Source organism: Poeciliopsis prolifica, unplaced genomic scaffold (assembly GCF_027474105.1).
Source record: "Poeciliopsis prolifica strain line A6 unplaced genomic scaffold, Auburn_PproV2 SCAFFOLD015, whole genome shotgun sequence".
Lineage (NCBI taxonomy): Eukaryota > Metazoa > Chordata > Actinopteri > Cyprinodontiformes > Poeciliidae > Poeciliopsis > Poeciliopsis prolifica.
The window spans coordinates 9,462,068-9,478,430 of record NW_026562390.1 but is presented as its reverse complement, the minus strand read 5'-3'; the positions used below and the strand labels follow the sequence as shown (position 1 = coordinate 9,478,430).

General features: G+C 36.7%; 1 protein-coding gene across 2 annotated transcripts in view; it reads left to right on the top strand.

Annotated features, from left to right (window-relative positions):
• Positions 1–16,363, top strand: part of LOC129366358 (mediator of RNA polymerase II transcription subunit 13-like) — a 92,984-nt gene that overhangs the window by 43,269 nt on the left and 33,352 nt on the right. For both annotated transcript variants that reach the window (XM_055040143.1, XM_055040141.1), the window contains exon 3: positions 14,907–14,991. In XM_055040143.1, coding sequence (XP_054896118.1) covers positions 14,907–14,991 — 85 coding nt within the window. The remainder of the gene's footprint in view (positions 1–14,906; positions 14,992–16,363) is intronic.

Genomic DNA, 16,363 nt, shown 5'->3' with positions numbered 1-16,363 from the left:
ATGTAGTGAGTGAATTTAGGTAATGTCTTCTCATGTCACAACTAAATGCTTCTTTGTGCTGATCACAAAAATTTCAAAAATAAGTTTAAACAAGTTGAAACTTTCAATATCACATGTGCTGCATAAATGAACACATTCTGAAAAGGTCTCGATTTATTGGAACAATTATTTGGGACTGAACCAACTGACTCAACTGAATCTGTTTCTTATAAACAACAGACTGGTATTAGTGGACAGGTTTTCAACACTGACTGAAGTAGAAAACCTCGCAAACAATGTGTCCTCGGGGCACAAGTGCTCCCAAGGTCAGACGGGGACCAACTCAGAAAACTCAGCCATTGCTTGAACTGGTCATTGGTGTGCCAGGGCAGATCTGAGAACTGTCCGTCCTCGCTGTATCTTTGAAACAAAGAGAGAGAGAGGTTTGCTTGTCACTTCTCTGTTTCTCTCTCGATTTGCCTCTAGTGGCGGTTAGGAAGCCCTGTGGAGTCCCTTTAAGCCTCTCAATAGCTGCCCTGCCTCCCACCTCGAGGCTCATTCACTTCTAATGAGGTGCTCAAGTGTCTATGGCTTAACACAAGGGTCAACACACAGGATCGGTTCCTTTTTACTCAGCTTGCTCTGTCATTGTAGGAAACACTTAAGTGATTAATGATAACGTGCTCTTATGCTTTAATCTGTGAATAATTCACTTTATTATGCATCATTTGCAAAGCTCGCCAAACTTTTTCTAGTCCTGCGCAAATAACAAAACCTTTCACCGTAGCTTGTTTACATGATATTAAGCAGTTGTAATTCAACACCTACATCAGCTGAAGTCGAGGATAAACAGTTTTCTTTGCCTAATTGGTGTAATTTGCATGCCACAGCAACACTGGGTGCTTAACATTTGACATTTGCAGGTGGAGTGAGTGGATCACACAAACTGAACAACACTCTTTAATATCAAGGTCCCGAACAGACCTTGTGCACTTCAGCTGGCATTGCTTAAAACAAACAACAGCCACTTAGGATAAACTTACTTGCAGCTCTTCCACTTCAGGGACTCTCTCACTGCTCTTTTATCTATTTATTTTTGATTGTCTTTTAATATCTCTGGCTGATGTTGGCTGTTGGTGTGAACGGTGCAGTTGCACAACGCACAGTTTGAGTCTGATTTGTTGTAATTGCATGGGTTGAACAAGTATGAACAGGTACAGCCAAGGTTCACTCTCAAATTGAGGATTATTTCAAAACAGTCAAGGACAATTAGAGAAGGATTGTTTATAAAGGAAGCTTCAAATAGTCTTTCCTTTCCATCAGATTGCACTTTTTTCTTATGATATCTTCCAAAAGTTAATCCTAGTGGTTTTTTTGGGTTTTTTTGAATGGCAAATATGGCTGTTGCATGAGCAGAAGTCTTTCCAAATCCTCTGCAATGTTTACCTGTGGTTTGGAAGAAGGTTAAAAAGTTTTTGGAAAAGCAACATTCCAACCTTCACACCCACTTAGACCACCACGGGAGTCATCATAAACATCTGCTGCTGCAGAAAGCAAACTGCAAATACCAAGTCCTCCTCACCTCATTCAGCTATCTAAGCTGAAATAAACAGTTTCTATTTCTGCCTGTCAACTCAGACAAATGAGATTAATCCTGAGAGAACGCATTAGACACTGAGTGCTGCAGGAAATTTAGCGTGAGGTGGCAGTTTGACACCTAATTTATGCTGCAGTTATTAAACCTGAAACAGTAAAGATAATGCACACGAGTAAAGTACCTTACAAAAGTATTTACACCTCTTGAGCTTTTATTATGTTAGAAACACAAACTTCTTAATTATTATTTTTTGCCTATTCTTCTTCGCCAAACAACTCAAATTCAGGAATAGCAAGCATCTACGTTAACAGCAAAGTGCTGCCGATTCTCTGTTGTCTTTAAGCGTGAACTTTGACTGGTCCATTCCAATCCGTGAGCATGATTTGATATGAACCATTCTTTTATAGCTTTGTCAGTAAATGTTTAGAGTTGTTATTCTGCTGGAATCTCCTCTCTACTTTTAAGTTTGAGTTTTTTTTTTTTTTGCATCTTCCTACAAGCTTTTTTCATGCATTGCAATATTTTTAGCTTCGATCTACCACTAATCAACCGTCTGAATAAAAGCAATGCCCAAACAATGACACTGACATTGCCATGTGTCTCTGTCGAAATTGTTTATTTCAGCTGAGAAATGTAAAGGATTTCTTTCCCCCTCTCATAGCAACTTGTGTGCAGGCCAAAAAGTACAATTTTTCATTTAGTCTGAATGTTGTTTGATTTCATTTGCAAAAAATATCAGTGAGGGGTAATAATTCTTTACCCCTCACTGATATAAGCCACCCTACGTCAGTCTAGCATGTTTAATGCAGGTTTTTCATCTTATTGTGATAAAATGTGTAAAAGTTAAGGAATACCAACATCCCTAGGTAAGCTTTACTAACCTAGTTAAGTAGCTAAGCATTACCTCGATAGAAAGATGAGGAAAAATTGAAACAATGACTACTTAACTGCACAATTCCCAATGAAAGTTACAAGATTCAGATTTTAAGGGATATTTGAAGAATACAGAATCAAAAACAATCCTGTCAGAAATACCAAGCAGGCAGTTTATGGGCACTGAATCACAGATGGAAGATTAGTTTTAAAGTAAGACTGGAATACAGAGGAATGATCCAACATTTTGGCTGGGAATTTGCATTTCATCTCCGCTGAGGATTGGCACTGAGGCCAATTTTTGTTTAATTTTCATTCAGTTTTTTTTCTTCTTTTGATTCTGTGGTAAAATCGAAGAGGCTAATTATAATCCTTTGAGACTACAGAGACAAATGTGCTTTTTTGTATGAGGTGTCTGTGGAAAACAGTGCATACACCATGTTCCATTCACTTATTTATTTCTCTGTGACCTCAGGGGAAACACTTAGCACTCAGCATACATCTTTTCACAGCATCTTGGACATTGAAAAAGATCTGTGAAGGGTGCTTCTTTGTGTGCACAAACGGGTCTGTGCTGGGGTGGATAAACTACGTAAGTGACTGTCAAATTATGTAAGGATGTGGGATATTTCTGCAGTCCTTCCTTTGCACAGTTTGCTCTTTTTTTCATTGCCAGGGTTGGCAAGAAGCCTAAGAAATGAATCTGTAGCAGCACACAAAACCCACTCCTTATTTTTGTATCATACAGAGTTAGTTTTGATCTGTCACTATGTTTTTTCTTTCTTCACCTTATATTGTTGTTTCTTCTCTGTTATTGTTTGTTTTTTCAAATCTTCTTATAGCTTTTTCAGAACATGCTATCTTATCTGTCTTTTGATTTTTGGTGTTTTAGCTTCAGCTAGATTGTCTTCAGTTTCTCTGATTACATTACTGAATTTACATTAATACATCAAATATCTGTGTAAATTATAAATGATGCTGTCGACAAGCTCTTCTTAATGGGAAACTCTGGAATCACTCACAGCATCTCTCCAAATTAGTGTTGGGCTAACTGGTGAGCTGATAAATAAATTATACAGTTTGTGTCATTTTTGTTTACTGAATTAGACATAAGTTAAAAAAATATGATGCAACATCCACAAGAAGTCAATTACTTGTAAAAATTTGAAGACAAGCATGGTGTGACATGCGCTGCCTTGTTTATCTGATGTGAAATTTGAGCTGGAAGCAGCTGGTACTTCTCTGTTAGCATAATGTTGCAGCGTTGTGCGCTTTGTGATTGTTCTTTGTAGTCTTAAATAATTAATTTTCTTCCCTATTTCCTGTTTTCCTACACTGATTTCCTTCCTCTTGAGTTGATAAAATATCTTTTATCCTTAGAGACTCATGCATTAGCTTTAATCTTCTGTTAACTGTGCAGTTTCTGTTGAAACACTTATTTTGTAACACTCACAGTGAACTACATGTTCCCACTTCTTATTGATTCCTTTTTTTTTGTCTGCAGATACCTCTTTTTCTTTCTAGCTGCATCTCATGAAGTACATTAATAACATGCCAAGTCATGCTGTGTATTGTGCTTGTTTTCTCTTTTTTGGCATGTCGTTACATGCTTCTCTCTGTAAAGACATGACACTGTGCCTTGTACTTTTTCCTTCCTTTTTTTTTTTTTTTGCAATTTGAACCACGTGGGATGTTGGTTTTATGGCCTCAAATATGCATAAAGCTAACCATTTACTTGAACATTTGAAAGTTTTACAATTGGCGCATGTTCATTGTTGGCCGAAGAACAGCCTGCTTTGTATTTTTTTCTTACCTATGAAAGCTGGTCAAAACGTTTTCAGTTAAAATTAAATTAGTTTTTTTTACTAATTTAATGTCTTACACCCAATTACCTACATGAAAAGAGATTCTCACATTTGATACACCACAGATCTTATAGTTTCAGGTTGTTCACAAAATGTGTAATACAAAAATGTGCAGCAAGATCTAAGTTATTTTATTCAAAATATAAAAGCATGCAAAAAATGTTTCTGCTATGATAACACAAACTAATTATTACAGTTAAAATATTTGCATTTAGAAGTTTTTATATACATTCTTATTTTTATACCTAATTCAGAGAAAATGTGACTGGCCATGACAAAACCTGGAACAAATCCTCCCCCAGGGTATTTTGAGATTTTTAACAGATTCTGAAAGTGTGGACTCTAAGATTTTTAATTAAGTCAAACACACATTTCAATGCTCTAATATCCTCACTTCACTTTCAGTTTCAAGCTTCCATTATACTGAGGGAAGTCAGTTTTCATCAGTGCAGGTATCATAGAGGAACACAAGTATAACTCTTAGTATTATTTGGTTATAATTGTGATATTGGAGTTTACGTGCCAATTCTGTCAAAAAAAATCTGTACTGTCCTGGTTTATCACGTGATCAGATTGTGTTTGCTGCAGTGTAAAATACATCTTAAGATGATGCCAGAATTGGATTTTCCTTCATCATTGTGTTTCCTACAGCATTAGAAAGTAAAGTTAATTTATAACAGTAAGACAAGGATTAACACTCATGAGAATCAAAATTTTTATTTTCAAATTATTTAAATTTAATGTTTGCTCTAAAAACATACCTAAGGAAAACTGAATTTCTTCTGAGGCTTTTTGATTTGGTGTCCCAGATCATAATTATTAGTTATTTTAGCCCCATCTACAAAGCTTTCTGGAAAACAATTGCAGTCATTTGAATGGGCCCCAGGAAAGAGACGGTCATCTGCAGAGTCAGAGACAACTGCAGTCATCCAAAGTATTTTAAAGACTGCAAATGGTACAGAAGAGAAAATCCATTTCTGATATTTTTAAAACCTTAAGGTTCTTTGATATCAGTATCTTGCTCATGCGTTCTTTACTGTTAGCAAAAAACGTATTGTTTGTCTACAGTGCATTTCTGCAGCAGCTTTTGTTATCTGATTATCAGTCTGGTTCTCTGCTACTAACCATTTAGCCTGAAAGACCTGGGAAAATTCCCATGAGCAATAAGTTACCCGCTTTATCTCCACTGATGTCAGGATCAAATAAAGAATCTTTGTTTGCCCTTGCAGCCAACAACAGAACTTTTGACATGCCTTGCTTGTGAATAAGACATTTTACTAGAAGCTCTAGAGAGAAAATAATGTGTTTTATGAAGCACTCTTTCTGTTTGTGGCAGGCTTTGTTTATATTAAGTAAATACATTATGTTGACATATGCAGTACCTGTAAGAAAAGTTGAGTCCTCTTGTGGAAGATAAAAAAGTACAGTTGATGTGCAGTGTGCATATTGTGTTATGCATAAAACATATGTATATATATATATGATTCACTAAAAGAAAGAAAAAGCACTAAGACCATAACATGTTTCGCTAAAGCTGAGACTTGATATATTCTGTGCTTTTGCTTGCAAATTCAAATTGCCTCGGCATGCCAAATCTTCACTCGCAGCAAGACACAAGCCATTTTTCTACAATATGTGCTTCTCTCTCTATCTTTTTTTTTTCTTCAAGTCAAATTCCCCCATTGACAGAGCCAGTGATACAAAACAAAGTGCTGTAGATCTGGTGCAGAGAAGGAACGAGCAGAAGTTGTGTAAGGGAATAGTGTGTGAGCTGCTGTGTTGACACAGCCTGGATCGGTGCCAGCCATCCGTTCTTGCCCTCCGCTTTGACCTCAGTGGAGGAGAGGTGGAGTCTTTTTTTTTTCTGGCAGAAACATGACTCTGGTGGATAAATTACAAAAGAAGATTAAGGCAGACAAAAGATTCACACTGACAAGTCTAGCTGGAAAATTCTGTAGTTATTTTTGTGAGCTGGTGTTTATGTGAACGCACACTCTGATGGCACAACACCCAGTGTCTTCTACTGGCTCTATACTTGACTCACCCCCACAACTATGCAAGCAGCTCCAGCTCAGTCACCTAATTGATTCCAGATTTCCCCCTCATCCCTTCACTCTTTCAGGCCTCCTCTTCCTCCTCCTCTGCCTTGTCTTCTCCCTCCTCCTCCTTGCTGTCACCCCAGCTCTTGGTTTTCTCCATCACTCCAGGCCTGCTGGGTCTCACTGCCTTCCATGCACACATTTTTTTTGCTATCATTAAAATATAGTCACATGGTTTTGCATGTTAAAATTTGACTATGTTAAATATCCTTTCACATAGCCATATTTAGAGTCATAATGCAATATTTATGTTCTTGAATTTCAAAGTGCGCTTTTTATTTGAGTTTTTTATTTTATGATTTATAAGCTTATAACTTAAGAAGATGCTTAAAAAAGATGGAAACAATACAGACGCCAACTTACAAAAAAAAGTAGCAGATCCCTGTGAAACAGAATACAAATTATGCGTGGTTTTCAATACTTTTTACACAAAAAACATAAAAGTTTGACACACATTTATATTCAAGCTTTTCAGATTTTTGGCTGTAAAAGCCATTTTGTTCCACTTTACAATAACTAAATTATGTTACTTTGTCAAAAAAAGAAGAAAAAATCCTCAACACACATCAGTGTTTGTAGTTATAATGGAGCAAAATAAAAGTTTAATGGGTATGAAACAGAAGAGTGACAATACATGAAAACCTCATTATAAAAATGCTTCTCCTGCACAACTAAAGCTTAAACTTGACAGAGAAATGACTGCATTTTTAGAAACCAGCACCAGAGTAAAAGGTACAGTCGGTGCAGAAAAGGCATTTCTCTGCTTCGCCGGTGTTAGATGCTGTTTATTTAACTGACCTTCTTTTCACAACATGCATCTTGAACCTTGAAACCGTAAATAAAAAGTAACAGCTAAACAATTCCACCTGATAAATTGACCCTGGATTTGAATAATAAAAGCCACAAGCAGAGCAACATACAATAAGCCAAATGACATGCTTGCTTTTTCCAGCACATATGAATTATTTATTGTGAGTTAATTTGTAATTGATGGATTAAGGTTAAATAATTAAGCCAGTTGTGTGTTTATTCTGATTTAACTTAAAAACAACATTGTTTATTTAAAGCAATCATTGCTCGATATACCTTTTTTATAAGCTCACACTTGGATTGGAAAAAATCTCATCGGCAGGAATTTTTATGAAAATGAATATTTTATTTTCATGATGAGTTCTGTGTTTTCTTCTGATTGCGTCAAAATTGAAATGTTATTCTCATTTAGTAATAGAAATAGAGACAATTTTGTCTTTGGAGTTCCTCTTTGAATATAAATTTAGAAATACTTCATGATTTATTTTGTAGGATATTTCATCAATATAAAAACAAGAGAGGTGTGCTGATGTTCCAGTGAAAGGCATATCTTCCTCATAACCTGCTGGATACATTTTATATGAATAAAAATGATGAAATGTAAATATTTTAAAAACTGTGTGAAAAATTCCACCATTAAAACAAACTAAATTAAAGACAGTCCTATTATTTGAAAAACGAGATGAATTTGTTGACTGATAAGTTAAGGGATCATTCAGTGTGATCAATTCATTACTCTGTATGAGTACTATTTAAATAAAAAGAGGCTCTTATTAATTGCCTTAACATCTCACTGAATTAAATAAGGCTTATTAAAATTACAGTCAAATTGAGCATATGCCGTTTTGAACATCTTGCTGTTTTGTTGTAATTTCTTCTACTATTAGCCGGTTTACATGGAAACAAAGTGAAAATTAACAAAGATAATTAACATAATAGTAGGAACTATATTATGACCAGAAGTCTTTAACAATTATGACAGCCTCAGTTCCACCCAGTCAAAATATTATGAGCTCATTTAACACACATTTATTGAGGATTTATAACCTACTCTCAAGATATATATAAATATATATATTCTATATTTGTCTATTTGTTGTATTGTGTCATTTTGTGAATCTCCACTTGTGTCTAATGATTAGCTCAATATTAATAAAAACATGTTCCTTTCCCTCTAAATATATTTTTATGAACAATACAACAAAAGAAGAGGAATGTCCAAAGCAGCTCAGTGGTAGTGCAGCCAGGATGTAATATTTGCATTTGCTTCATTTAGTTGCGTTGACACTTCTGAATGGAACAGGTTTGAAAAAGTACACAGCCTTGCACTGGTGTGCATTGATTCACAGAAATCAATAGAAATGTATTTTTTACTTGTTTCTGAGGATGCTAATTTTTAATTACCTTTCAGTTTCCTCCAAGTTAGAATTGGCAGTTTAGTTTACAAACATTGAGTGTCTACATTTCTTTGCTCTTTTTCTGGGCATAAATACTCTTAATATAGCGAGGTGCTGGTGCTCTGTTTCTGTCTTATGCATGTTATCAGCATAAGACTATAAATAACAGGAGTCAAACCCTCTTGTACATCTTGATTCTCTCCTGAACAACATTCCTGCTGTTATTGTGAGGCTCATTTGAGCGCTGCAGGTGAAACTGCCCTTTCCTGAGACGTCCTGTTTGCAAACTGCCTAATACTGAATAACCAGAACAGATGCTCTGTGATTTGATGATTACCTAAGTCAATAAATGTACAAAAAAAGAGGATGCCAATACATCAACACTTGAAAGCTTTAATAGCATTATTGATGATGTGAAAGGAGAATTACTTTTATTTGTGCTGATTCAAAAACTCTGCAAAATGGTTTCTGGATATAAAACAGTCAGCTTTTATGGCCTCTTAGTTTTCCTGTGTGGCATCTTAAGACCTTATCCAGCACCTAAGGGTGTCCTCAAACTACCTATACTCATCAGTTTGACTGTAATAAATGTTCTCTGGGCTTTACGCAGCGAAGACAGTTGTGTGCTTATGTGCAGTTTCTCCTATATAATAGTAGTTTTCTATTCTTAACACATGATTACATTGTACCAATTCAATTACATGGTTAGAGTACCTCACTTTTAAAAAGGTATTTGCACCCTTACAAATTTAAAATTTTTAATTTTTTGGTCACACCTCAGGTTTTCCCACGGTCAAACAAATACTATCTGACATAAGTAACAAGAGTAAATTCAAAACGTAGTGTTCAGATGATGGGCTTATTCATTCAGAGAATTACTCTAATTCAGTCTGATGGTTCTGCTCCACAAGCCACAAAATTATGAAATCATTCATGGATAACGATCTGTGTTCTAGGATTATAACCATCCGACAACATGATGCAGACTATTGCATCTCAAAAAGAAACACATCATGTCCTGGTTTACAGAAAATTCTGAACATATGCGAAACAGTTATTGACATCTATCACTCTATCTAACCAAAAATGGTTACAATTGTTACTATTGTCTCCTAGTAAACGGGATATCATCCTTTCAAAATTATTTTGTATTTAATCAGGTTCTCTGCAAGATATTAACATTTGTTTGATGATCTGAAGCAGAGTAAATTCATTTAAGCCTGACAAAAACAAAAAGAACAGTCAGTATTTATGCATCAATCATTGAGGTTTTACAAAAAAAATGTACGTTTATCTTTTACCTTGTAATTGTAAAACTTAGTATTTATTTATTTAAAATATAAATGCGCCTCACTTTCAGACTTAGAAACACATTTATAGTTCCCTCCAGTTGTTCTCTGTAATCTAAAAGCTTGTTAAGCAATATATGAGTACATCCACTTAGGAAATGTAAGATTACCATCTTTATCCCTGCTTCCTTGTGTCAATTTTTGCTCTGTTTCGCTTTCCACCCATCCTGCAACCTTGTGAATGTTTCTCCCTCTTTTTATTGATGAAAGCACAATGAGCAATCACCAAACCCTCAATGAATAGCTAAAAGAGATCAACCTCTGTTCAGACGTGCTGCAGGGCGACTAATTACTAAAGAAGCATTTTGACAATGAGTGAATTTGCACACACGTCATACTTCCCAGTACGATCTGAAGGCACACACCCTACAAAAGACACAACATAACATCACTATGCCTGGTGTTATCGATCCGAGACAAATGAACAAATGAGAGACACAGGGTGGGGGAGTGGAGGAAAGAAACGTGGGGCATGGGGCTATCATGTGCAAGATAGAGCGTTGTCACAGCTCAACTCTCGCCTTCTCCCCGTCTCAGATCAATACCGTCTTTGTATTTGTTTCCACGGAGTTGAAGCAGTGAGTGGTCACTCTCTCCTGTGGTGTCAGACGGGCACAGTCGGGAGATGAGAAGGGAAGAAAGAGGCTGACGGACAAACATGAGGGAGGTGGAAAGCTGGGGCTAGACCTGGAGAGAAAGAGAGGTGGAAAAGAAATGAAAGAGTGGAAGTGGCGACCCAGTTCCATCACTGCTTGTTTGTGTTTTGAGCGGTGTGGCAGTAAAGAGCGTTGTGGCACGAAGATGAGGGGGGAGAAGGTTGTGTGAAGGAAACATGCATCTGTGAGAGCATGACCTCACTCCCATATATCATGCAAAGTCAGGCCCAACTCATATATCTGCATGATAATTCACCTTGGATGACAGTACTGACTACTGCACATTAATAAAATGTTAGCTTGTATACTTTACTGCATGTTCATCCCACACAACTTCTCGCTGGTGTTTTTGAGTTATCAAAAACATGTGGTGGTTAATATCCATATGTCTATCCACCTAAATTTAAACATTTGGCAAAGAATATTTAATCAATAAAGCTTTGTCTTTCATAGAGCTCTTAAAAACAGGAAACAGAAGAGATCTTGCATTAGATAGTTGCAGAGGAAGCGGTTATTTTTCTGCACTGTGAAGAATAAAAAATAAAATGTGCACAAATTAAATAAATTCAAAGCAAACTGTAAAAGTTTCTAAAAGCAATCACAACAATAATAACACGTATAAAGGAATACAAATAACTGGATCAAAAAAAGAATCTGTGGTATTTATGGAAATCAATTCAATTAATTAGCAGTACTTAAAGGCTTAAACATCATTACCAAAGCACATTAATGTTGTAAGCTTTCATTTTCATAAATCATAAAGTGCTACAGTGAAAGAAAACAATTGTGGCAAATGGCACAATTTATTTTCGATTGGTCTCTGACTTTCATTTAGGATTATTAAATGTCTTTTATTCGTTGAAAGATTTATTGATTAGTAGTTTAAAACCTGATCTGAATCAGTAATCAGATAATGGATGTCATTGTAAGCCATTTTTCCAGTGCACGTATTGTCTAAATCGTTAGTTTGAACTATTTATAAGTTCATTGAGCTTATTTTTGTAAATTATTGACCATTTTAGGCAGCATTTAATTAGTGTGGCATTTATTTATTTTTTGTGATCCAGGTGTTGCCCACAGTCTGATCTATCCCTTCTAATTTTGTCTCTCTTCCTCCTTTCCAAACATTTTAACTGATGGCACTAAATTACAAAGTCCCAACAGATTTGAGGTCTCAGAACTGTAATCCACCAGCCTCTGAATGACCGCACGGTGGGCACTAGCGTTGTCTGTCACTTTGTGCCTTAACATAACTGTTGGCTCTCCCTGAAAATGACGAATGGGAATTCCCAGAATGATTATTTCTCATTACCTGATGTTATCAAAAGGAGAAACTTCCTCTTCCTTTTTAAAGGAACATTTTCCCCTGTCCATTGTTACATGCCATTCAGTGTATGCTCAGGAGAGGGACTTTAATCAAAATGAAGATTGAATGCAGTCTGCTGGCTATTGTTTTTTAAACTACTTTTTTATTGACTTTTTTGTTAGAAAGAAGGTTCTACCTTCCTATTACCTTGACTATAAATGTCCTCAAACTGGTTTTATTTCTGAATTTATTTGTAATTTCACTGAATTCAAACTGGAAAATTGCCATATTAGAAAACCAGATTGTATTTAAATTTAAATTTATTTCAGAGATTTGAAATTGGACTACACCAAGGTGTGTGTAATTGAATCTACAAGAGAAAAACATAATCAATTGACCTGAACTGAAGTTGATTAAACACAACAGAACTGATCTGGGTTGTATTGAACTGAATTTAATAAAATCAAGTTCAATAATATAAAACAAGAATTGAAATAAAATTGACAAAGACTGAAATAAATTCAATTCAATTGAACTGAGCTGATTTTGAATAAAATCCAACAGAACTGAACTGAATTGAGTTGAGATGAGTTGGGCTAAATTAATTTGAACTTAATTAAATATAAGTGAATTGTAAATTAGTCTGAATTTAATTAAAATGGAGACACCAATCCTGTCAACATCCAGTAATTGGAAAAAGCAGGTAAACACAGATAGTAGATTATTAAACTAATTTAAACCGAAGTAAATTAAATGTACCGAAATGAATTATGCTGATCTAAACTGAATATTGAGAGTTAATTTGCTGTTCTCACATTTAAAAACAAAATGAGTTCATGAGAAAATAAGCTATTTATTAAAATCCCAATGTCACTTAATTAGTATAAATAGAAACCAAAGTCATGAGCAGTTTACTTTGAACTTGAAGTAACACACATTTGGAAAGGGTGATAGTGTGAGTGAATATTTAGTTGTACTTCATGTAACTCCATCTGTGATTAATGATTGATTGTATCGCTATAAAAACCGCCACTGCACTTAGCGGGGCATTTACTGTTTACAGCCTGCTCGTCCCCTGGGCCAACTGCGTTGCTCTTCTGATTAACTGGAAGCAACATCTAAAAATGTGGCAGTTACTGGCTGACTATTGGGAAAAATGTCAGTTTCACGGGGTGTCAGTTTCACACTCATTTGGGATATTACTGCTTTGAAATATCAGACAAATGTTTTATTTCACACTATTTTTCTCTATATGTAATGATTTTTTTGTGTGTGTGCAGATGCTCTTGTGGATGCCTGACCTTAATTTCTTGCTACAGCGATTTGTCACACCTTGCATTGATATGGCGCAGTGAGCTGGCTTGCTGACAGCTGCGATTTAAGCAGACAAACAGGCAATCTACATTAAATGTGGCTCCTAAAAATATGGTGCTGTCACTTTATTGAGATTGGTGACACGAGCCGAATGCTGCAGGAATTCTGGGGGCAAATGTGAAAAGTTTTTCCTGTTTATGGTAGTCTCTTTAAGAATATGGGTTCAGTTTCTTTTTGGCAGGATGTGCTAAGATGATGGAGGGGTGAGGAGTCACTTACATAGATTTAGACTAATGGGGGGTCAGGAGTGTGCCTCGTAGGCTGCCACAAGGAGAGGGAGCGAAGATGACTTGTAGAGAGCTGGGAGAGTTGGTAATGAAGAAAAAAAAAAAGTTTGGTATATTTTTTTTTCTTCCAAGAGAAAGAAGGAGAAAGAAGGGAGATGTAGAAGCAGGGAGAACTAATGAGTTGGATTTTCCAGAGACTTTGCATTCTGCTCGTGGTGCTCGCTGTATCTCTCTCCGCGGTGGAAGAGCTGGCTGGAGCGAGCTTCCTGTCTGAGCCCTGAAGCAGGAGTAAATGAGGGGTGGGTAGGAAAGGGGGTGTTGGAAGCAATAGAACAGAGGAAGAAGGAGAAGGGGAGGAGGGTGAGGGGCGGCAAGCAGGGAGGGAATCCAGTGTTGAAATTGAATGCCAGGGCGCCATGTTCTCACCGCCAGCGTTTCCATGGTTACGGGGTAATTCTGGCGAGTAAGGAAATTTCATTCACTTTGGTATGAGAAGAAGAAGAAGACAAAAACAAAGAGGGGCGGTTTTAACAATGCAGCAGAGGAATAGAAAGGAATACATAATCATAAAAAGGAAAAAAAAAATAAGGGAGGAGATAAAAAAAAAAAGAGGCAGGAGGAAAAAGGAAACATCTAGTGGGGTTTGTGCCACCCATCCCCCAGGCGAACTGCCTCTCTGCCGCTCATTCCTTTTTTTTTTTTTTTTTTTTTTTTCTTCTGCTGATGCTTGTGTTTGCCACCACCCTATCAGCAAACACAACACCCACCCACAATCTTCCAGTTCTTCAGCAGCCCTGCAGGTATACGGCGAAGAACAAAGAGAAACACTGCTAACTGGCCGCTGTGTATGTTTTTGTCAGGGTGTGTGTGCGTGTCTCCACTTTTGGGGGAGGGCAAAGGGGGGAGGAGGGGGTTGGTGCTGGGGTGGATTCAGGGAGAAGTCTGAGAGGCTGCAGAATTGTTCACATGACAGATCTGTGTAGCCGTTGCTTATGTCTCGCAGGCTTTGCCAAAGTTGATTTAAGGTTATTAAACCTTCAGACTCCCAAAATTGCAAAGAAGAACAGCTAAAACGGTCGTGTGAATGTGGAAACCTGAGCACGCAGGCATGTGCATCAACCTATACAAAAACAGACACACTCACACTGTCTGTCTAACAAGGGTTGACAACTGCAGGGGGGGGTTGACTGGGATGTCAGAGCAGCCAGTGTGACAGCTGTACAGCCAAGCAACCCCTATTCACACAAACACACACACGCACGCACAGAAGCAATATGTGTGCTTCATCATCATTTCTGATATCACTATCTCTAAATGATATTACGTGTGAGATGTATAAATTATAACATTGCTATTTTCCTCCTTCTTTTTCAGTGGCTGATGAAGGGCTTTGGGAGTGTGGACTGTCCTACGAGTGCAGAACCCTCCTGTTCAAAGCCATACACAACTTACTGGAAAGGTAAAACCGATGATCAACAAACAGAATAATAGGGAGATCTCAAGGTTCACATAGTAAAAAAGGGTTTTAGGAAAACTTTTGAGATTTTTTTTTGAAGACTTTTTAGAACGTTTTATGACTGTTCAAATTTAAGTCATACATTAATAGTAAAATCTAACTGAAGTAACTTAATAACTTACTTAATTCAAATTTAATTTAGTGAAATATACCTTAGTTGAGTTGTGTTTTTTGGCCCTGGCATGTAAGTCTGTTGCTTTTACAGCTTACTCTGTTTTGCCAAAAATATTCACTCACCGATCCAAATCATTGAATTCAGAGGTTCAAACCACATGTACATAAAATCCAGCGCCTTGGCATGCAGTTTGCTTCTACAAACATTTGTGAAAGAATGGGTTTGCTCTCAGGAACTTGCCAATTCCCAATGTGGCACTAACATAGGACGCCACCGGTGCAAAAAGTCCAGTCGTGCAATTACCTCGCTACTAAATATCCTACTATCAAGTGTTGGCAGGAATATAACAGTGCAAGCAACACAGGATCTCGGCCAAAACGTTGTGGGCTACGTAGAGGAGCGAGGACAGTGGATGATGAGACACAGGTCACCAACTTTTTGCTACAGAAAGTTAATTTTATCCAACTAAAAACCGTTTTAGTAAAAAAAAAAAAAAAAAAAAGTCCACCATAACTGTAACTGACAACAAATTTTGGGGAAACTTTTGAAATCTGAGAATAGAAAACGTCATCACATACTCTACAATTGGCAGGGGATAAGGTAAGAGGGACCTTTTGATCTTTATTGTCTTAACAAAGATCAATTGTAGCTTTGATACTGATGACATTTAAATTCCTCAGCCAAAACAACTACACTGAATTAACATATATTTAAAAAAAAAAAGCCAAAAGCTTTTTTTGGCGTTTGGTCTTTATTAAAGCCAAAAGGAGTTATTGAATAAAATAACTAAGTTAAAGCTAAGGTCAGATATGGAAAATGTAGAGCTATTTAAGACTTTGTAATGCAAGGACAGTCTGGGACACTTTTTAGATTGAACAGCAAAAAGCAAAGAAATGTTACACCTTTACTAAGTTTGGCTTTTCACCTTGTACTGAAAAGAGGACCAAGCCACTTGAAAAATGTCACGTAGACAACAGCTGCATGTTTGAGGAGCTGTCACGAGAAGCTCCGCCAGACGAGCAATGGGCAAGGCAGAAAGCTAATCAGCATGTTGCTCTGCATACTTGAGACAAAAGCAGCACGACAGAAAAAGATCGAGAAGAACGAGAGGATATAACTTGTTGCCGTGGTCACACAAGTACGTAGATAGTTATTGGTGGGATTTCAAACTATATTTTTAGACATATATATATATATATA